At 36.2% G+C, this 22,133-nt stretch overlaps 3 protein-coding genes across 6 annotated transcripts; all 3 read right to left on the minus strand.

Annotated features, from left to right (window-relative positions):
- Positions 1–968: 968 nt before the first annotated feature.
- LOC118045052 (protein FAR1-RELATED SEQUENCE 3) lies at positions 969–7,157 on the minus strand. Of its 4 annotated transcripts, none has more exons than XR_004686907.2 (7): positions 6,980–7,157; positions 4,056–6,377; positions 3,839–3,928; positions 3,331–3,480; positions 2,437–2,552; positions 1,542–1,759; positions 969–1,217 (listed from the first exon to the last, which is right to left on the minus strand). XR_004686907.2 is itself a non-coding variant. In XM_035053549.2 (6 exons), the coding sequence occupies exons 2-5, from the start codon at positions 6,285–6,287 to the stop codon at positions 2,442–2,444; spliced, it is 2,583 nt and encodes an 860-aa protein (XP_034909440.1). In that variant the 5' UTR covers positions 6,288–6,377; positions 6,980–7,157; the 3' UTR covers positions 1,337–1,759; positions 2,437–2,441. The 4 variants fall into 4 exon arrangements, 1 of the variants encoding a protein (XP_034909440.1); XR_004686906.2 differs by having other exon boundaries at positions 4,056–6,390; XR_004686909.2 differs by lacking the exon at positions 3,331–3,480.
- Positions 7,158–8,089: 932 nt separating this feature from the next.
- LOC118045051 (ethylene-responsive transcription factor WRI1) lies at positions 8,090–12,822 on the minus strand. Its single transcript, XM_035053547.2, has 7 exons — positions 12,090–12,822; positions 11,907–11,989; positions 11,726–11,734; positions 11,512–11,600; positions 11,032–11,156; positions 10,819–10,895; positions 8,090–8,820 (listed from the first exon to the last, which is right to left on the minus strand). The coding sequence occupies exons 1-7, from the start codon at positions 12,299–12,301 to the stop codon at positions 8,321–8,323; spliced, it is 1,095 nt and encodes a 364-aa protein (XP_034909438.1). The 5' UTR covers positions 12,302–12,822; the 3' UTR covers positions 8,090–8,320.
- Positions 12,823–13,398: 576 nt separating this feature from the next.
- Positions 13,399–18,273, minus strand: LOC118045049 (uncharacterized). The gene is made up of 8 exons (XM_035053546.2): positions 17,499–18,273; positions 17,097–17,267; positions 16,891–16,989; positions 16,597–16,704; positions 16,019–16,150; positions 15,323–15,460; positions 14,611–14,832; positions 13,399–14,153 (listed from the first exon to the last, which is right to left on the minus strand). Exons 1-8 carry the CDS (start codon positions 17,988–17,990, stop codon positions 13,755–13,757), a joined length of 1,761 nt encoding a protein of 586 aa, XP_034909437.1. The 5' UTR covers positions 17,991–18,273; the 3' UTR covers positions 13,399–13,754.
- Positions 18,274–22,133: the final 3,860 nt, after the last annotated feature.

A 22,133-nucleotide genomic window follows, 5' to 3' on the forward strand; every position in this document is an offset into this window, starting at 1 on the left:
CGAAAGAAAGCATCAAATTCATCAGTGGCCGGCAACCGGCAATTCATCATACACATGATAGGCATTCTTGGCATATGACAGAACTCTAAAATCATTGAAGAAGAAGAAAATACAGAGAGAAAGAAAGATACCAGGAAACTTAAGCGAGATTCCGAAGCTTTTGGTGTGTCGGAAATGTATCGGCGGGATGTGAACCGGTGCGCGAGGAAAAAGGAACAAAGTTTTCTTGAGGAAAACAAGATAGAGAGAGGAAAGCTCGCTTTCGTTGAAGTTATGCCGTTTCGTGGCTTTCGTTTTTATTTGTCCAGTCTCCAACTAAATAAAAAAATATATCGCTTTTATCATTACATAGTATTTTGTACGAATCTTATTTTCAAAACTCTCAGACTTAAAATAATAATAATTTTTTTTTTTTTTTATCAAATTCCAAGTTTTTTTATTTATATTTTCATTCAAATTATGCTTTTATTTTGTAATAAATTATATCATTTTATATAAAATCTAATAGTTTTTGTTAAATAATTATAACCGAGTTTAAGGGTAAAATTAATATAAAAAATAATTTGGTTGTACGAAAATGATACTACACCGAGTATATTTTATGTTTGTCCCTTTTCTTTATGCCTTTTTATCTTCAAAGTTTGGTTATTATTATCTTTTTATCAATTAAAGTATGAGTTCACAGAGGATACATATACAAATTTTGCATCTATGAGAAGTTTTTTTCTCTTGGATTTTTCTTACTTGTACCAACTTATTTCTTGTGAGATAGAAGATCTAATGATTTTTGAGTTGCATAAAGAACAAGAAGGTAATAACCTTAAATTCTATCTTCACATTCTGTAATGATTATAAAGATTAATCCTTGAGTCAAGTTTGACATCAAGAGTGATCAAATAAAAACCATTGCTGGTCTTGAAAAACAAGTTTACGGTCTAGATTAGAATAGGAAAAGATTTGATTGGCTATTGTTTGAATTCATAAAGTGGTATGGCCTCGTTCATTTTGGGAGTGTTGAAAGAAAAATATCCTGAATTAGGTAGATTTATGATGGATCCATTCCATAGGCAGATAACAGAAATTGAAAAAATGGTTTTTCTCCCTTTTCACTCCTCAGAAATCTTCCTATGTAGGCAGCAGAGTTGCTGAATCCTGATGGTGATCTTCCAAGACCGTGTTGAACTCAGTATTGTGTAGCAATGTGCACTGTTGGGGGCCTGCACAGAGCATATGTAACCAGACAGATTAAGAACCCTAAAGATAGTTCTGCTGGCAGTTGCAACTACATTTACGAGAGGAGCCAAAACTAATAAAAGAAATGACACCAGCTCCAAAAGAAGGGAAACAATAATATATATGCAATGCTCATTCAATATAATATTATACGACTGTTCACAATTACTCGCATTTACAAATCAAGTTTCCAGCCCATTGTTACAAGGAAACCATGTATTATATTATCTAGACGTTAGGAATAAGATTAACAATGCCTAACTACAGCTAATCCAAACTTGGTCATATGGAATAGCAATACACCATACCTAACTACAGCTAAGGCCACACGTTGTGTGTCACTGGAGCATGCACATCATACACGAATGGTTACCAGACCAGAAAGAGCACATCTCCACTCCTGCTAGCTTTCCCGGTGTAGCTGGAAGCCTGGATCTATTTCGGGCTCAGCTCACCCAAAGGAATTCTAACAGATTATACAATTCTTGATTACAGAATTGGTAAAATGAAGCTGCTGCCGGAAAACCTGCAGGAATCACAGGTGTTAATGTCAGCGCACATTATTTCGTTGTGCCACATTGAAAAGACACCAGCAAAAACACTTCAAAGAGTGGATCGATCAAATCACATTCTAACATGAAGGTGTTTCTAACCCAACCGCAAGAACAATCTCCTCAAATTTCGGTCATTATATACATGAACCTCAGAAAGTAAAATTCTGACTTGGACATCTTATACTAGCAACTGCCATATTAAAACTTCAATTACTACAAGAACCCATGTTCTCTGAATATCTTCTTCGAGTGAGAATGTGTTATATAGCCAATGCCTAATGTGAGGTAACACTGCAGAACTAGTGTTGGTGGCCTGAAAATGCCAGCATATCATCTACATTCAGCTTAAGCATAATGGTAATTTACAATCTAAGAGTGGAAATTATCAGTATTTCATATCTTATAGTTGGCACATAAGGGATTTAAGCCAATGGCAACCTGTTTCCAACAACCATGCCAACACTGGTCAAATCAAAATCAACTAACCAGATTAATGTTTTATAGCCACGTCAAAGCAATGAAAATTAGTCCATTTTGCCATTCATGGGACAAGCAAATTGAACTCTGCTAAGACATGGGAGTTGGCCTAAAGATCTTGCTAATTATTCAACAAGTAGCAAAATTTTAAAATCCAAATGAATACACTTACAGCTCTCACAGTTGCTCACGGATGTATGCCATTGATCTCAACATGGAACCAAGTGTATCTCTAGAAACCTGAAATTTTAACTCTGTTTCTCCTGTCGTTGTCTTGGTATCTTGGAGCTGGAGACAATAAGCAAAAATAAAAAACCAAGCCTTGCATAATTGTCTATGTTGGCTTTTCCTAGTGATTTATAGGACTAACAAAAGATTGAAACTTTCAAGTGACCAGATGATGCAATACTACTTATTTGAGATGATAAGTAAAATAAAAAATAAATACTAACATGATGTACCTACCTAACATAGGAGCAACAAAAAACTAAAAGCCCTGACATTCTCCTAGACATCTAATATTAAGCATGCCTTTGGTGAAACTCACCGGTCACAAGATCACAAGGCTGTGAAATGCAAGACATGCTTGACATTTCAGGGTTTAACTGGCAAGTAGAAAGATAAAAGGAGGTTATGGGACATGGTAAGGTTTTGTGGATTTATAAGAACCGAGTTTCCAGAATCACTATCCCAGCTCTTTAGTGGGATCTGTGGTTGGATCTCAAGCCCATGTCAACGATGTGCTGCATATAGCATAACAAAGAGATTTTCTATACTTTCTTCAAGAGGATGGTGCTAATAGTGGAGGGAAGCAGCTTGTGAGCTCACGTATAATGGCCATCTTGGAGATTTTTTTTTACCTCAATTTTTTATTCAGAAAAACATGGAGCTTCATTAAAGAAATGCCTATGTCATACGAATCTATGCAGACCATAATATTAAACCTTATTAGAGAGCGCTAAAAATACACTGATGAAAGTGATTAAATCCAATCTGACACAAAGTATTTAGCCTTTCTGTTTTAGCAAGTTTTCACGAACAGGAATAGTAAAATCTGGTTTTGTACCTTCAGATTGATGACAGCAACTCGATTAGCTGGAGTTGAGAGCTGCTGGCTAATGTAGGCCATGGATCTCAACATAGGCTCCAGCGTGACCTTGGTTAACCTAAACTGTACCTCTGTCTCCCCTGATGGATTTTTACCATAATCTTGCAACTAGAGCAAGGACAAGGGAAATAATTGATAATTTATAGCATGCACAAATGAAACTGAAAATGCTAGAATAACAAAATGAATGTATCACAATATGCTCATAGCTAGCATCCATGCTTAATTAATTTGCAAGCAAATGAGGGACCAAAATGAACTAATTAACAGTTAAAATTTCATTGGACATGGCAACAACTGTGAAATAATATGCAAGCTTTGTGCAGAGGAAGCTGGTGCTTTCAGATAACACAATTGGCATAAATTTCTAGCAAATAACGTGCAACTAGCTAATGAAAATTTCTGAAAAGTAATGTAAGACTAAGTTTACAAAAGTCAACGGCTCAGTAAAGAAAAGACTACGTACCTTCAAGTTGATGACAGCTACTTTACCATCTGGTGTCAAAGTCTTGTTTTCAATGACCCAAGTCATGGACTTAAAATAAGTGAGAACCACCTGCATTATTTCAATGAAAAAATCACGAACTATGTTCAGATGCTTGTAAGGAAAAATTTCTATGACCTCAAATAGTATAATTTTATGACAATGATTAGACATTAAAAACATAGGTTCTGCTGCATACCGAGTTATCAGTTGGACCGCCATCACGGTGAATAGATACAGGGGCCATGCTGGGCTGATTCAAATCTGCACAAGGTACTCCCCCGTCATTAAGATTAAACCGAGGTGGCATAGCATCCTGCCAAGGCCACAATGATGGGATCATTTCATGAGGAGCAGTAGGGGTTTTCTTGTTATTTTCTTCTTGACTATTTCCACTAAAATGTGATCTATAAGGTGTGACTTTTGCAACACTTTTCTTCACAGAAGCAATCTTTGTTCCACCCTCTTTTAAATTACTGATTGCTGCATTATAAGTCTCAATGGCAATTGCTCCTTCCTCTGCATATTTAATAGCTTCAAGGCACAAATTGTTAAAGCGAGAGGTCAGAGTATCAAGACCTTGTGAATCCACACTCTGTTCCTCTGATCCAATCCAAGATTTTGCATTCCTTGTCCATCGCTTCAATATGTAGTGAGATGGGAGGGTAAGAATGTTTGTTACAGTGAAGACAGTTAGTATATGCCTACAGAGAATGCCACAATATTCAAACATCTGGCAGCTACAACTCGCTTGCATCTCAGATATATTCAACATCACTATGTATGCCTTGTCATCATGCTCATATTTTGCAACCCTGTATTTAGTGGTCATCCCATCTCGTTCAATCTTATTTGCTGTATACACAAAAGTTTCAACTAGTTCTTCCTGAAACTTTGTGAACACTTTCTTGGTATAAAGGTTTGCAGCTTGTTGTTCCATTGGCGATGGTGTCTTAAGTACAGGAGTGGTGCAAATTGTATCATAGTCTGCTTCTATTTCCTTTTCCAGAGAATGTTCAAGCACGAGTTCATATTGTTTAAAGAACAAAGGTATTGTGGTCTGTTGATTCACATACCCATCAAAGAGGGAGCTGATACCATGATTTGAAGAAAGGGCAGCAAAGAAAGTGTTACGAAAATAAACCGGTGCCCACTGTTGGCGAGCATTGTACACAGCTTGAAGCCACTCAATCCTTTGGAGATCGTATTTTTCAAGGAGAGAGGCCCATGATGATTCAAAATCCTCAATTGTCTCAGAAAAGTTAATGCAGCTATAAAGCTCTCCATAGAAGGAAGGATGAGCGAGATATGTATGAGCCAACCTATCTTGGCCTTCTCTCAAGATGTGCCACTTGCAAATACAGTGACGAGTTTCTGGAAATACCTGCGCAACAGCCATGTGTATGGCTCTATCTTGGTCTGTGGTGAAAGAAACAGGAGGCTGGCCATTCATTGCAGATAACCATGTCCTGAATAACCAAGTAAAGGAAGACTCGGACTCATCTAGAAGCAATGCACAACCAAACAATACCATCTGACCATGATGATTCATGCCTGTAAAAGGAGCAAAAGGCACTTGATATTGATTTGGTCTATACATCGTGTCAAAAACAACTGCATCGCCAAAGTGACTATAAGCAATCCTTGATCTTGCATCAGCCCAGAAGACATTAGTCATGCGGTTCTCATCATCAAGTTGTATTGCATAATAGAAGCCAGGGTTCTCAGCTTGCATCTTCTTGAAATAGTTCAGGAGACTGTGAGCATCTCTTCCAAGGGATTTCCTTCCGCCAGGAGCCCTGAAATAGGTTGCAGGCAGAGGTGCAACATTTCTGACTAGATTATTAGGTTCTACAGGGAAAGCATTCCTAACATGGTTTGGTTCATGAGGCACGTGGCTTCCGTCTGTTGAAACATAAACATCATTAGTGGCATCCAGTGTTTCAGCCATGGTTTTTGTAGCACCAGCAAAATGCCTGCGTGGTCGAAGGACCTTACCAGGAGTCCCCAGAGAGTGGTTATGTTCCTCAACAAACTTTGTTACAGCCCAATTGTCTGAATGTGAATCTTTCCTCACTATCCTAAGCACGGCATTGCAGCTCTCAATATTCTTCCTTTTGAAAACCTCCTTGGAACAAGCAAACTCCCAAGTCACAATTGGCCCATCAGGCCTACTACGTGTAAACTGACCAACATGGGTGCTAAATCCCATACGCTTAGCATACGTATCATAAAATGTCTTTGCAGCATCTTCTGATTCAAATTCCATGCCGACATGCGGTAAAGCAATTCCATCATCATCCTGATTTCTAACTGCTGCTTCCGTATAATTCCCGGTTGTATTCTGTTTCTCAGTCTCATTCGGGTCAGCAATCATTGCCAAGTGATTATTCCCTTCCCTGACTTCCACGTCTACCACCTCACCATCCATAGGTGTAGCGTGAATGCAGATTTTGTTCTCTCTGCGTGACTAGAACCAATTCTTCATGTTTATTCCAACTTGATCAGCAGTCCAAACAGCCTGAATAATCTCTCTTATCAGAATTAAACAAAAGTAACCAGTTCAAAACATTAATCCATGAAGATTACTGAACATGTCTAATTATAAACAAGAATTGTAACAAAAACAAAAGGTGGCTATTGCATAGTAGAAAAAAAAAACATATAACAAGAAAACTAAAGATTTTGCCTTTATTTCACACTTCAAGCAAAAGTCAATTGAAAAAATAAAGCATATAGCAGCTTTCTTGTTTCTCCTTCATTCTTTCACTGCCATTGTCACTACCATGTAACCAGGCACTGCCTAATTACTATCCCAGCACAACATAGTTTTATCAAGAATAAGAGCAAAAATTAACAAACCCATAAAAAAAACAACGAAAACAACAGAATTATAAGAGCAAAACCACCCCAAGCAAATGTGCAGTGTGTATTATGTTTTACATATCAAAATTCAAGTAAACAAAAACCCATTAACCACAATAAATTCAGTTCTCGTTTTTTAAAAAAAAAAAAAAACACAAAATCATTTACAAAAATCAATATAGTTTCAAACTTTATCGAAATGAAAGCCATAAACTTCAACATAAAAAATGGGGTCTTCATAAATAAAATGAAACTGACCTTTATAAGGGTGATAGAGTGAACTAAGCTAATAAAACCTCTGTTTAACAAACACCCACTTCCCAAATCTTCTTTATCTCTCTCTTTTGTTAGGGTTTTTGCATAAAAATTGTCTTTTGTGTTTTTCTGTTTTGAAGAGTTCTGGTTTCTGATTTCTTGGAGCATTAATAACCCTTGAATTCTTGTTGTTATTAATTTTTACTTCAAGCCTTTTTGGTTTATCAGTTTCACATTTCACCCTTTCCTTTTTTAATATTTACAAAATTATACTCTGACAGTTACAAATATGGAAATTTTTATTTTTTCTTTCCGTTTTTAGAGGTGGTTAGAAATATGGATTTTGGGTGTTTGACAAGGGTACAAGCCAGGCCCATGGAAATTTTCAGTTTTCTTATGTTTTTCAACGAGGATTTTCATTTACCTTGTTTATAAAAAATGATATATTAGGAAAATATTATTTAAAGATTGAACTACCACATCTAAAATATATAAAAAAATTATATATTATAAAAAATTATAACTCAATATCTATCATTTTCTTAAAAAAACATAACATTTATCATGGTTTATAGTTATTTGAGGTTTTACTTGGCTAACTCCTTCAACCCAAACTTGGTCATACTTATTTAACTTTTCATGTGTGTTTATTTTTTTACTCAAAAAATATTTTAAATTTTTTAATTTTAAATTAATTTTTTATAATTTTGTATCATTTTGATGTGCTAATATTAAAAATAAAAAAATATTATTTTAATATATTTTAAAATAAAAAATATTTTAAAAAATAATTATTACCATAATTTCAAATAAATAAAAAAACTATCCTCTCAATTGTGTGCGTGGCTTTCCATGAATCAGTTTAAGAGGGTAATAAAAAGTGTTTTATAAAATGATTTTTATTTAAAAATATATTAAAATAATATTTTTGTAAAATTTTTTATATTAACACATGAAAATAAAAGATAAAAATATTAAAAAATTAATTTAAAATTAAAGAATTTTAAAAAGAACACGGCAATGCCCGGCAATTGAAAAGGGAAAACAAAAATTATTGAAGTTTTTAATTAATATTTTCTTCAAAAAGAAAACAAGCATGTAAGGAAAAACAAAAAAAAAAACACTAGGGATCTTTCAGGCCTTTTTATTCGCATCCACCCAAACAAAACCTAAACAATCCTCGGCCTACAAAGTCCATCGAAACATCCAAAAATATTAGTTACAAGAAACCGAGGTGGTCGTTGAGCTATTTGGAGAACTTGAAACAGAGTCCGACAACAACCTGTCCTCCGATCCCCATCCATGCTCCTTGCAACACCAACCTCTTCAACCCCTCCTGTGCTATTAGTTTCCATAGCAACATGCATCAAACATCAAGTCAATGTTGTCTTCGAACCCTGTATGATTGAGCAAGTCCGGCAGCTCGCAAGAATTCTCGAAAGGAAGATCAAGCATTGTGAGGTTCCATCCTGAATCCATACAAAAGCTCCATGCTTGCTCGTGCTCGTCGATGGTGTCCGTAATAACCATGGGAGATGCACCATCCAAGCTTGAATCTAGCTGTGTGCGTTGAACTTGCAACGACGGAGCAACTTTTTGCTCTTGTTCCTCTTGTTGTTGCGGTGATGGTTGTTCAACTCCGGCTTCTACTTCTATGCCGGGATTATCAATCGAGTTGTTACCAAGTTGTTGTTGCTGTTGTTCTTGGAGGATTTGGTCTATAGGGATGCCTTTCTCCCTCATCCGTTCTATATAATTGGTGGCATCAAAATTGGTCACAGCATTTGCTCCTCTATGTTCTATTGCTGCCATGTCATATGCTGCCGCTGCCTCTTCTTGCGTATCTTTACAGAAGAATTAACAAACAAAATCTGATTAGTGAATTAATTAATCAAGCAATCAGTAAATTAAAGATCATGCAAGAAGAGTATATTTTTATGGAACATAATAAACAGGGGCTGATCGCTTTAGGTAACAAAGCTAGATCGGGAGTTCACATGCCTGCCATATACTTGTTATTTTAACAACTGGATTCAAATCTCACTTCTTCAAACATTAAGAGTATTTTAAAATCGCTTTTAAAAAATTTTAAGCTCTTGATTGTGCCCTAGCTCATTGCTGAACAAGATCTTGCTGCTTGTAGACAAGCACAGCATCAAGAATCAGCCGTACCTTCAAGTTTTTTAACCCAAAAGATTGACCATTTGCAAGCATGTAAGGCCCCACACCACCTTGCCTTTTCTCTTTTGGAAGATGTTTTGTTGGGATTCTTCTAGGTGATCCATCCTATGTTTTTGGTGATTTTTTTTTCTGCCAGTACCAAGGGGAATGTTTATTTTAGCCCCTAAAGATTTATCGACATTCCATTTCAACCCATGTAGTTTGAACTTCCCAATTTTAATCATCTAGTTTTGAAAAAGTTCAAGCCCTGCCCTATATCCATCATGTATATCTAGCTACTACCTGACAAAATGCCCATTTTCCCTTCCTTTTGCCCTCAGCTTTTTCATATTCTCTCCCATCTTTTCCTTCCGAGCTCCTATGCATAAGTCAAGAATATCCCACAAAAAAAAAAATCTTAAATCTAAAAAAAAGAATTCACAAAGGAGGGCTCATCATTAGCTACTTGACCACACTGGGAATTCTTGGAAACCACATGATTCAAATTGTGTAATTTCAAACTACAAGGACCAAAGTGGAATGTTGTTGAATCTACAAGGGCAATAAGATATTTTACCCCAACTCTTACCTCTCTCGCCCAAGAGCCAGGTATTCTCTTCCAATGAAATGAGACAGACTGAACAGGTTTTGACTTCAAAGCCACCGTCATCTACCTACCTGCAACTGCTATATTTCTCCTAGTTAAGAAGCAACATAGCCCGACCATGACGGTGACCACGAGGCCGTGACAAGGGCCCCTCAGGTGGCCAGTTAATGCCTCATTTGTGGCCATATAAGCCTTACCTTACCTTGTAGTAGGGCCGCTAGAGTGGCTAATTAATATGCCGATGTTGTTTTTTTAATTAAAAATATATATTTTTTAATTTATTTTTGATATTATTATATTAAAATAATAAGAAAACATAAAAAATAATAATTTTTAAAAATTATGCAAGCAAAAAGATTAAAGATCCAGGGTTTTTGGCAAAACTGACACGTGCCCATTTTTGTCATTGTAAGGGTGTGTCACGTGACCTCGTAATGGTACTGATTGCATTGAATCTGTGGGTATCGCAGTCCATACTAATTCAGTAATTAGATTGATATTGTGAGCTAAAGATCTAATCTTTTTTATGATCTGACATGCTAATCTAATCTGGGCCTCTGATGCTTCTGCAGGTGCAATGAGCTAAAAAACTGTTCTTGCAATCAAGTCATCTAACCTTAAAATTTATTTCCAATCTACACCGACAGCTTTGTTTTTGGAATCTACCCAGCAGAAGAAGACTCGGTCCGCCTCCTAGTCTACTCTGCTTGCTTATTGTGCAATTCAAAAAAAAGATGTTGCATATTTTTTTTTAAAAAAAATTAGTTATTCATTTAAAATAATTTTTTTATATAATTTTTTATACCGGTACATTGAAAAAGATTTGGAGAAAAGAAATCCACCTTTCTAAAAGTTTCTTCAGGATCACTGGAACTTGAGTTGAGATAAAAGATTTGTTATCAAAGATTCAAAATTGAAACCAAATTTGCCAACTGGGGAGGATTTTGGAGAAAAGTCGAGGAATTGTGTTCTTCCCAGAGCACAAACTCACGCTCGACATTCAAGTAAAATAGCAAATTGTTGACAATAAGATATGGGATATGATGAGAGGAGAGACAGGGAGGGAGGAGCATACTATAAGTTCCAAGATAGAGATATTTATTCCCTTGAACCCGTCCAATTCTTGCTTCCCATCGACCATTGTGATGATGCCTGTCAAGATTCAAACCAAGCAAGTCAAACTAATCATAGCCAGTGCCAAGAATCAAGCGATTAAATTATAATAGTCCAGAAAACCAACTGTTGCTGAAGAGAGAGAAATAAAAGACGACAGAGAAGTGGCATTTACCTAGCCACCCCACGGTACTTGGAGACTCCTCTGGAGAATCCACTGCTTTTCCGTCTAAGTGATGCCAAGTACTCTTCCCTGGTCACCCTCTGCATCTCCTCGATCTCCGTTGTGTATGATTCTATCTGCATCGCCATCAGTTTATGCTTAGAATAGGCTTGTTCGATCAACTTCACTGTGTAACTTTGCAATCTATCGCATGAATCATCCGACCCGGTTCGCATGAGTCAAGATCGAGTTACAATTCGTAATGTGACTGGTTTGAGTGTAACTTAGCAAGTTATTCACACGATCTTTCCGACCCGGTTCATATGAATCAAGACCGACTCATTAATGTGACTGGCTCGATTCACATGCTCACACGAGATTCATGTAATAATTGGACATGTAACTTGCCATTGAAGTGCATGAATGTTGGCGATGGTCAATTCCTGAAAGAAAGAAAGAATGAAAGAAAGTCAAGGAAAGAGTGTGCTGTACCGGAAAATTCAAGGTTGTCTCTGCCCCCCAGTACTTTATGGCAGCAAGATCGTAGGTGTGTGCGGCTGCCTCGTCATTATCATAGGCACCTGCATGTTACACACAGTTAGGAACCCATGATCTTCATTTTGTGGTTGAAGGAAATAAAAAATAATTATGATTCTTTCTTTTAAAAAAAAAAAAACAGATTGAGATCATCAGGAGGAGTGCTTACCCAAATAAACTGAGCAGCAGACACAGTTGTGGATGTGACCGTTACAGTGACGGGGATGAGTGTAAAGAACAAAACATGATCAGAAAGTATTAAGAAAATAAGTAAAATTTTATAAGTAATAAACATGGATTATAGATCTCCTTGGTCTTAGTTGATCTTTAATTAATCAAGCAAAATCCACCTTGTTTTCCCTTCTTGTTTTGAATGTTGTTCCATGAACTCTTATCCCAGAGATGAGCTTCAAACCTTCCTGTCCATCTATGTCTGCTCTTGATCAACCAACAAGAATGTCACACGTGCATATTTGAAAAACCCCACAAGGAAAAAGAATCATAATTTGAAAAGATGAGCAAGATTTTGGTACCTGGTTACTCCTCTGTAAATGGAACTTCTTTTGCCAGAGTTAGGACTGTTGGCGGCAGCAGCAGCAGCATTCTTCTGGGATTTCCCCTGATTGCTCTTTTGGTTTTTTCTAATGCGTTTGACTTTTGGCTTCTGAATGCTTTCAGAGGCCACACAATAAGGTGAGGAGGAGGAGGAGGAGGAGGAGGAGGAGCAAGATGACGACCTCTTCATTTACTTCTTCTTTTAGCAATGTGAGAGCACAAAATATGATGGAATGCAGGCAAGCAAGACTTGTCAGAAGAGAAATGATGGGTCTATGCTATGCTCGCTTGCTAGGCCTCTCTTGTTTTCCTACCCTGGTTTAGATTTTGTGAGTTTGGAAATTGAAAGAAGTGTATTTTGGTGACCAAAAGTGGTTTACCAAAACAAGGAGAGACAACGGGAAAGGAGGAGTGGAAGCGCAAGGCATTAAAATAACGCACAAAGCCGAGGCAAGAGAGGGAGAGGAGAGGCCTCTTCACTAGACCATGTTTCTTGGCCTCGTGTGGTTTAACTTTAACCATACATGTGGTTAGAGATTTTTGAGCTGGGTTAGTTAACATTGAGTTAGTACCCTACACTTGGCTAACTCGTGCAGCCATGCCACCAATAAAGATTTTCCTGCTTTTCTACTAAGCAATTTAGAGTTAAAGAAGGATATATGTCAGTTATTTTTATTGTATTTTCTGGTTTTTTTGCTGCTGCTGATGGGTTGGCTTTCTGTGTCAGATATTTTGGTGAGTTTGATCTGTGACTCACTTTATAACAAGGGACGTGTAAGGACATGTCTGCAGAATGTATAGTTATATTTTCGCCCCTAGCCTTTATTCATATTACCTCAGACCCTGTAGAGCAAAGATTGCCTGGTCCCACACACACCATGGCAGATAGCAATTAGCAGAGCTGCTAGTGGAACAAGCAAAGCTTAGCGTTGATTTTTTGGGATGTGGTTGTGACACGCTTCTAAAATACTTTTTAACTTTTTTTAGTTTCAAATTATCTACATTACATCCATGCCTCGTCTAAAATTACCAATTCCATTACATTTTACATAACGTTTTTAGTTGGAAAAATAAAAACAAAAACATCAAATAAATTTATTTATAGGATAACAGTACAGTGAGCTTGACAGGAACAAATATGAATCTGTAAAATTGTACCCAGAGGTGGAGAGATCAGTTCCTTGAAGAAAAAATAAACCTTATTTTGTACTAAGAACCATGGGGTATTGGAAGTCCTTCTGGGTCACCACTACTAATCATCTTTGGCTTGAAACTTATGGCAGAAAAGAAAAGAAAAATCAACAATGATACAAATATGATTTATAGCAGTATCTTACAACCATTATATGAGCTTACAAACACCTTACAAAATGTGTGCTCCACACAAACCTGAGCCAACCCTTTCTATACAACACCCTTGTTCAGGGACCCTAAGTAGAGGTCCCAGGCTCCCAGCCCTTCTACATAAATCACATATCTGTAACCCTATTGAAAGTTCACTTTGCAACAAACTTCCTATTTTCTATTCTCAAAGACAATCTTGAATCACTGTATACAAGACATCAAACTAGCACAAATTGCACACAAAAGTTCTCCACATTCCAGATGGTCAGGATGGATTTGTGGAAATCTAACCACGTCATTTAGATTACGGCAGCAAAGGGTGAAAATGAAACTCCCATGCCTCCGTCGCACAGTAGCACACTACCTGACTGGATTCTGTTATTAAGGAACACTGTGTCAAATAAGAAGTTTTGCCTCGAGGCCTGCAAATTATATTCATCCAGATCGAAGTGGTTTGATCTTAAAATCTTTGAATTGATGGCAGTTTTTTCTGTGTCTTTCTCAAAGCTTTTGACATACTTCCTAATATCTTGCTGAAGTTCGATGGAATCATTTGGCTTTTGAGCAAAAGAAAATTGCAACCTCCGACTGTCTGGTGTTTCTGAGCTGTTTAGAGTGACTTCCTCTAGAGCAGGCTCCTGGCTGCTGCCAGTGGTTGACAGCACTGATGCACCGTGGCTATGTGTACCAACCAATTCCTGAAAGCATAAACATAATTTATCATTAGACTAAGATTCTACTTTTGTTTCTCCAACATGATATTGTATGAAGTATATGAACGCTTATATTTTTTCTCCTTCAGCACTTCAACCTCACTGTCTTGAACTTTCTTTTCTAGAAGGGGGGTGGGGGGTGCGGCGCACAAGGCATGAAGATTCTACTTTTGTTCTTCCAACATAATGTTGCATGAAGTATATGGGTGCTTATATATCTCATTTAACACCTCAGCCTCATTGTCTCTCAGTTTTTTTATAGAAGGAAAAATAAAACAGACATAGCAAAGAACAAGACAGGAAGAACAAACACCTCCACGAAGAAAAGGAATTAAGTTTAAAATGAGATGGCATCAGTATCTTTTGAAAATAAATCACTGATTCAGCCAGCTGTATTTCTTCAGAATAGAAATAACAGATAAGAATGTAGAGAGGAAAAAACCTGTTTACTGGTAGCAAAACTGTTGGGATAGCAGTTGGCTGCAGTGTTAGAATTTTCCTGGGAAAAGGATGCACAATCACCAACACCAACTAAGTTGATTGGTGGATCCTCAGGTGATGAGAAGTCAGAGCTATCAAATGTTGACAGCGACACACATTCATCAAAATAAGCCATGGCTTCATCTGTTAATCGTTTTGACACCTTACTTCTTTCAATGCTGGACTGTCATCAGACCAGAAAAAACAAAAAAAAATACAGTTAAAACACTCATCTATATGGTAATGACATAGAAAGTCCAATGACATTGAAAGCCCACAACTGCTAAGCATGTGGAGGATGAACCATAATGTGAATGAACAGAACAGTAAAAACATGGCTAAAATCATTATCAAAAACCACCTCTAAGCCAAAGATCTTCAGGGGGAGGGAGCAAGAGAGACCATAACCAGATAAGATTGAAATTATAGTTAGTTTATTTACTTAAAGCATGGATAATTAAGTTCCATATTTTAGAATATCAACCATATGCAGAACATGTAAACTCAGATTCAGAAGGATATTGATTTGATGTGTGTGGTATCATCCCTCACTAAACATATTTAACTGTTTTCTCCTTCTGTTCTACATCGATGCTAGACGTGCTTTTTAATGCATCTAGTGAAATATGCTTGAATGAAAGCCACACGTGCAAAAAGAAAAAATAAGGATGTACCTTTCTTCCAGCACGGGGTTTCTGCACATTTGACATCTTCGGATGCGGAAGCACTTCCTTCAGAATTCTACTGAGCTCTAAGCCACGGTGCTCCTCTACAGCAAGGTCTGCTCGAAGCTTCCTCGCCCGTTCCTGGGACTGCAAGTTAAAAAGAGATCCAATCGTAAGTGCCTGTTCGAACTAAATTATCGAAGAGAATTGAATAGGCATAAAGCACCACAGACACGACATCATGAAAATTATGGATCTCAACGACCATTTATCAAAACTAGGAAACAAGAGCGACCCCACCCCCTCCTGTCCTTGTCATTTCTAACATTTGAATCTAGAATCTATCCCAATCCCATCCCTCCTCTTTTGAGCTTTCAAGCGTTCTTCAAGTGGCAGCGGAAGTAGGAAACAGGCATCAGCCATTTTTAAATTTCATCTCAAAATAATTTTCATCAGGCCATAACATTAACAAATTTTCTTAGAAGAAAACCTTACTCTGCTCGGTAGTACAGTGGCTACAAATCACATGGCAAACACAAGCATCGACTATGCATGTCAAGTTTTCCTTAACTTAATTTGAAACTAGAATCTAACACACACCAGCTCAACTCAAGCAAATGTCAACGGCTAGCAAGTTTATAATGATTTCCTATGGTCAATCTAACTTCTCAATCACAATCTCAGCTGAAAATGAGCAAAACTTACCTGCTCAAGCTTCTTGGCATATTCTCTTCTGATGTCCAAAACTAATTCAACTGCACTTGGGTTGACTAGATCAGGAGGAATATCATTCACATTGGCCAATGCAATAGCAGTTGTGTTACTCCTCCGGATTGTCTGAGCTCAAAACAAAGTCCAGAGCGAATTATGAACAAGCATAAAACTTGGAAGCAAGCAGTAAAATACGAAGGCTGCAATCAAATGTGCAAGAAGTAATTAATATTCTATAACACATCCCCCCCCAAAAAAATAAAATCAACGGAACCATAAAATCCAGCAGAAGCTCCTGAAATTTAATGCCCTCGCATCAAATATCCAACCGACCAATCCAAAGAGTCAAGGCAATATGTCATGTTCTAGGTTGGCAAGTCAGGTAACTAAGGTCTCTTGAAACAAGTGCGTGCCAATACTAGTTGGCTAAACTTATGCCAGGCATTCATAACTAGTAAAGCATTATAAGAGACATCAAAAGAATTTTTTTTTAAAGGGACATCCTGCATGGAAGCAGCACAACTTAGATCATGTAAGAAAACCTTTATCACCCATGAACCACAGGAACTTACACTTTCCAAGTCATTTTGGATGTCAGCAATGGCGCGTCTAACTTCAGATCGAACAGTTTCATATATACGACTAGAGGTGCCATCTCCCAAATTATCCCCTTGGAATGACTGCAACATGAGGTCATAACCAAAACTATATTAGGATCATGCATCTTATCCATTGATGTTTCAGAACCATTCATGTAAAAAGGCAGCATACAATCTCATTCATTAACCATTTAGAACATCGGCACATAAATAACTCCAAATCACTCGTGTCCAAACCAATTAAACATAACAGCATTCAGGTCTCACCTGCATTTGTTCAAAAACTGCTTTAATAGTTCTCTCTTCAGCTTCTGAAATTGAGCTTCCCAGACCTTTATCTTCCCAACTCCTCATGGGCAAAGAAGGCTAGAAAAAAAGAACAAATAAAACAGGAAACATCATTTAACTAAACAGCTTCATTCAAATCTTATTTATAAATGCCAAAAACATAAAAGCATTTCTTGAGACAATACCAAGTCTGAAGCAGATCCATCTGATTGCATCGGAAAACTTCTCATCTTCTCAAATTTACAATCATAACTCCTCGCTAAATCACTATTTCTCCCAGCATTTGACACACCACTCAAACCGCCACTCCCATTTCTATACTTCGTCAACGAACTCCCTTCTCGTTCAGCATCACTCTGTCAAATACAACAACTAACAATAAGCAAAACATGCTTTGCTACTCTCAAATTCAATAAATAAATAAATAAACCCTTTCACAACAAATAATTTCAAAATCCTTCGGGATTCTTGAATCGAATCAATAAAAAAAACAGCCTTTAACTGTAATTAACTAACCCTTCTTTGCTGTCCATGAATTGAAAATAAAATAAAATAAAGCTTTCATACAAGAAAAATGAAAGCCAAACCTCGGAATTCACGAAATGGCCTCTAGAGCCAGGAGGCCGAGACACAGACCTCCCTCTGGAAACAGGACCCCTGGACAAACTCCTACCAATCCCGGAAACGTTTTTTCCAGCATCAGCCTTTCTTGACACAGATCTCCCTCTCCTACCATCACCAACAACATTTGGCTTTGTGGGTGCACTCTTAGACTCTTCCTTATCAACCACAACTTCACCGACTTCTTTATCAGGTGGAGAAACATTGCTCCAGTAAAGCGGGTTGTCTCTTTTAATCAATAAATTTGTTGATCCTGTAGCTGTTCCTTCAGCTGCTGTTCTTGTTGTTGAAGTATCAACAAGATAGGATCTTGACACTGCACTCACACTTCTTGATCTTCTTGGAGGTACCGTTTTTGTTGGTAAAGCGTGCTGATTTGTTGAAGTTTCTTTATCTTGTGTTGCTGTACTTGTTGTTGATGCTCTTCTTGACGTGGATTTAAAGGCTGCCACTGCCATTCTTTCTTGATTCTTTGACAATTGCTGTGGATTTAAAATATGAATAAATTATTGAATTGGGCACCAAAGTTCTTTACTTTTCAATGTCAGATTGAAACAAATGAAAAGGAAACTGTTCTGTGTTGGTGTTTTTTTGAGCTTTGGTTTGGTGGGTGGTGGTGATGATGTTGTTGATGTGTAACTTATGTAAGACAAAGTTTTCTGTGTGGGATCTTCGCAGAGAGAGACAGGTTTGTTCGGCTTGGTCGTGCTATCCGGGCGTTTGGTACAATGTTGGATTTTGGAGGCACGGTACTGTCCTAGAATTATTTATTTTTACTTTAAAACAAACTGAGTCAGTGCTTGGTTAGACGAATAAAGTTTTTTTTTTTTTTTTTCTGTGAATAAGAGTTAATTTAGTTTGTTTTTGTGTTTTAAAAATATTTAAAAAAATTTTATTTTTTTTTATTTTAAATTAATATTTTTTTTATATTTTTAAATTTTTTTAATGTGTTGATATCAAAAATAATTTTTAAAAAATAAAAAATTATTTTAATGTATTTTGAAGTAAAAAAAACACTTTGAAAAGTAACCGCAACCACAATTTTAAACAGCCATGAGAATTCCGTGTATAGAAATTTTAAAAAATATTTTTTATTTAAAATATATCAAAATAATTATATTATATGATTTTGTGCATTGATTTGAAGTTGAGGGTATATTTTATAATTTATTGATGAAAATATAATTTTTGAACCTATGTTTTATCTATTATTATTAAGTTAAAAAAAATAAAAACACGAGTAAATTGAGTAATTGATAAGACATATTAAATAAATAAAAATTCACATAAGATCTATTCTAATCCAATTAAGGACGTATTTGATGATTTGTTACGAAATATTTTTTAATTGAAAAAATATTAAAATTGATTTTTAGATTTTTTTTAAAATTATACTAACATATTAAAATCATCCAGAATTATATATAAAAATATTAATTTAATATCTTTTATATAATTAATATTTTATATATATATAAAAAATAAAAATAAATTGACACTAAAAAACATACACTCCTTAGTGAAGATGAATGATTAATTTAGATATTTTAAATTAAAATTAATTTAAACAAAATTCAGATTCAACATGTTTCTAACTCCAACATCAATTTATTTTTCTTCAAACCCTCCATAAATCATTGTTATCTAAGAATTTACACCATTAAATTATACATTTATAACTAATTAAAAAACCAAAAAATTTTTAATAAATCAAAAGCCATTCAATCAAGGCAACTTGGCATTCATTCTGAAAACAGATATAAAACAGGTTTCTACATACCAGACCATTATTATCAATGGAGAGTCATGCATTTGGATCTCAAAGTGGCTCCCTTATTATTTCAAAAGGCTATGATTAAAGTATTTGAACTCATGCTAAGAGGTTTTTTTAGAAATGGATCTTGGATTTAGCAAGACTAACTTTCTGACTGCACAAAAGGACTCCAAGCAAGCTTTAATGACCGGAACTTGATCCATTCATGCTTTAGCGAAAAGGAGCAAGTCATCCACAAAAGACAAATGATGAAGCTAGGGACGATCAGCTTTAATCTACATTGATGATGTTTTACTTTTTTTCACAGATGAGAAATCACATTCTACTTTGTTAAAGTAATTTGCAAAGATTGTTCACCACTATGGTATCATGCTTTTTGAAAGTAAGATGCTCATCTGTAAAAAAAAAAAATCGAATTTCTTGGCAAGATCTTTGCAAATGGTGTTTATACACCTGGCACCTATATAGCCGAAGAACTCTAAAAGTTTTTAGATAACCTTTTCACAAGAAAGTAAGTCCAACAGTTTTTAGGAATTATCCAATATCTCATAAATTTTATCCCTAGAGTTGTACAGATGATAATGCCACTTCAGCTCATGCTCCAGAAAGATGCGGACTCTTGGACAGAAAAGCAGATTCAAGATGTTAGACAATTAAAGATAACCACATAAAATTTACTTGTTTTAGTCATTCCATCAATAGGATAACACATACTCCAAACTGATGATAGTGACAAGTATTGGAGTATTGTGCTCCTAGAAGATAAAGATGGCCACTGACAAATATGTGGCTATAAAAGTGGGTCATTCAAAGAATCAGGAATCCACTACCACTCCACTTTTAAGGAAATCTTAGCTGTAAAGTATGGCATCCAAAAATTTGAGTTTCACCTTACAACTTATTACTTTACAGTGTCATGGATTATTCCTCTTTTTCAAAAATACTACAGTTCAAACGCAAGATGCTTCCTCATCCACAGCTTCTGAGATTAACTGAGTGGTTTTCAAAGTACATCTTCACCGTCGAACATATAAAAGGAAGCAAGAACTTGATCCCAGACATGCTCACCAGACCACCCAAATCACAAACACTGCTCATTCCCTTGATTCTTATGGCCTTCTCTTCCAATCCTCCTCCACCTAAACAAGACAACCCTATAAATGACTTACCTCATTTTGCTCAAGATATGGTTTTTAACCACACTCTTGACCTGCAAGCAAAAGACAAACTATTTGGCCTCCAAGACTACCTTATTCTTAACTATGATATGTCTTCCTTTTGTTTCCAAATATTAGGCATCCATCCCAAATATCCTTTCATTCACCTCTTCACCTTCAAACCTACTGGATTGTTCCTTAAAGAACTATACCTTATAGTATTTCTGTCACCTATACCATATTGCTATTGAGCTTCCCACTAATTTCTTTCTTTCTAGATTTCTCAGGACATCTTGGCCTGCAGATTTTGGAACTGTACTCTAAAGTTCCTCACTTGGTTCTACAACCCCACACAATGGATCTCTCTTCTCTGACAGGAAAAATCCAAATGGCCCCATGCACAAACCTACCGGATTGAAGTACACCACAATACACTTTTGTAACAAATCTGTTAAGCAAGCTTTTGCCCATCAATTCTCTATTTTCATATTCCATAGGCCTTTCAAAGCTTTACCCGACAATCTGGTTATGATTTTTCCAAAAGCTGTAATATATAAAACTCATCCATACTCCCTGTATGAAAACCCCTTAGATAAGCTCTCGAACATTAGGACCTTATAAAAAACAGTGTGCCTAAAGAACAACATTATTCCTAATGAAATATAGCTAAAAGGAACAAATCCTGATGAAGAAATTGACTATAATCTGTATAACCCTCACTATTTTGCTTATCTTTATAACTTACAAATACGGTACAAAAATAAAAAACTTAAACAAATAATTTTGGGAATACCAAAGCTTCTGGAACCATATGAGATGGAAATGCTTACAGAAGATGACTATATGCTGGCCTTACAAGTCCAAAACTATTCGTCATCAAGAAAACATGTCAGGCCAGAATCTCTCTCCAGATCATGAATCTATTATCAGTTGATATTAGTGTTGTACTAACTTGTTATTTGTATTTTGTAATTGCTGCATCATAAGTCATAAGAGTGTGCATTATTAAGTGTGCTTCAGTGCTTTCTGATGTAATGAGTGATGTGAGCAAAAGCCTCAAAGTAGTATATATAGAGGCTATATATAATGTTATAAGGGCAAAACCTTGGGAAGGTAGACCCCGAAAGAGAAGCCTCTTCAATAAAGAACTTGTTTTTCTAATTCTCTGTTCTTCAAACACTTTTCCCTTTTTTACATTTTAAACTAGAAGCTTTTATTATCATCCACAGAAACATGACACTCCAATGAGTTACTGTTAAATGCCCATAAGGTTGGCCGTGTTAAGCACTCTGTCAAAGTATATGTCTCACAAATTGTGGTATTAAAGCCCTTTTAGTTTGTGTGTGACCATGACACCTTTTTCTCAATCTTCATCCCCTCTTCTGACTTCTTTTTCCTCCTTTTACCTTCAGCCTTCCCCTTCTATTTGCAAGTCTACGTCTACTAAAATTGACTATCTATATGAGGTTAGCCTTTTAGATGATACCCAAAAAATATCTAAAACAGATCTTCCTCTTGTAAATCCTTATCATGCTTTTGTAAAAAAAAAAGTCTCTTTCTATTATCCGCAGTATTAAAACTCTCATTAAACAACATTCTCGTGTGGCCAAAAAATATGTTGAAGCTTCCTCTTTTAACCAACATAAAATTCCTGCTACTTCTTACAAACA

Source organism: Populus alba, chromosome 8, assembly GCF_005239225.2.
Source record: "Populus alba chromosome 8, ASM523922v2, whole genome shotgun sequence".
Taxonomy (NCBI): domain Eukaryota; kingdom Viridiplantae; phylum Streptophyta; class Magnoliopsida; order Malpighiales; family Salicaceae; genus Populus; species Populus alba.

What these genes read in the sequence shown, in the direction of transcription:
- LOC118045052 (XM_035053549.2), bottom strand. Translation starts at nt 6,287, where the DNA reads ATGGATGGTGAGGTGGTAGACGTGGAAGTCAGGGAAGGGAATAATCAC. An exon ending in TAGCTGTCATCAACTTGAAG is followed by an intron (nt 3,481 to 3,838) that starts GTACGTAGTCTT and finishes TCCTTGCTCTAG; the next exon opens with TTGCAAGATTATGGTAAAAA. An exon ending in TTGCTGTCATCAATCTGAAG is followed by an intron (nt 2,553 to 3,330) that starts GTACAAAACCAG and finishes TATTGTCTCCAG; the next exon opens with CTCCAAGATACCAAGACAAC.
- LOC118045051 (XM_035053547.2), bottom strand. Translation starts at nt 12,301, where the DNA reads ATGAAGAGGTCGTCATCTTGCTCCTCCTCCTCCTCCTCCTCCTCCTCC. An exon ending in AGACAACCTTGAATTTTCCG is followed by an intron (nt 11,157 to 11,511) that starts GTACAGCACACT and finishes ATGGCGATGCAG; the next exon opens with ATAGAATCATACACAACGGA. An exon ending in AAGTACCGTGGGGTGGCTAG is followed by an intron (nt 10,896 to 11,031) that starts GTAAATGCCACT and finishes GAATCTTGACAG; the next exon opens with GCATCATCACAATGGTCGAT.
- LOC118045049 (XM_035053546.2), bottom strand. Translation starts at nt 17,990, where the DNA reads ATGGCAGTGGCAGCCTTTAAATCCACGTCAAGAAGAGCATCAACAACA. An exon ending in AACCCCGTGCTGGAAGAAAG is followed by an intron (nt 14,833 to 15,322) that starts GTACATCCTTAT and finishes GTCTGATGACAG; the next exon opens with TCCAGCATTGAAAGAAGTAA. An exon ending in GTTTTGCTACCAGTAAACAG is followed by an intron (nt 14,154 to 14,610) that starts GTTTTTTCCTCT and finishes TTATGCTTTCAG; the next exon opens with GAATTGGTTGGTACACATAG.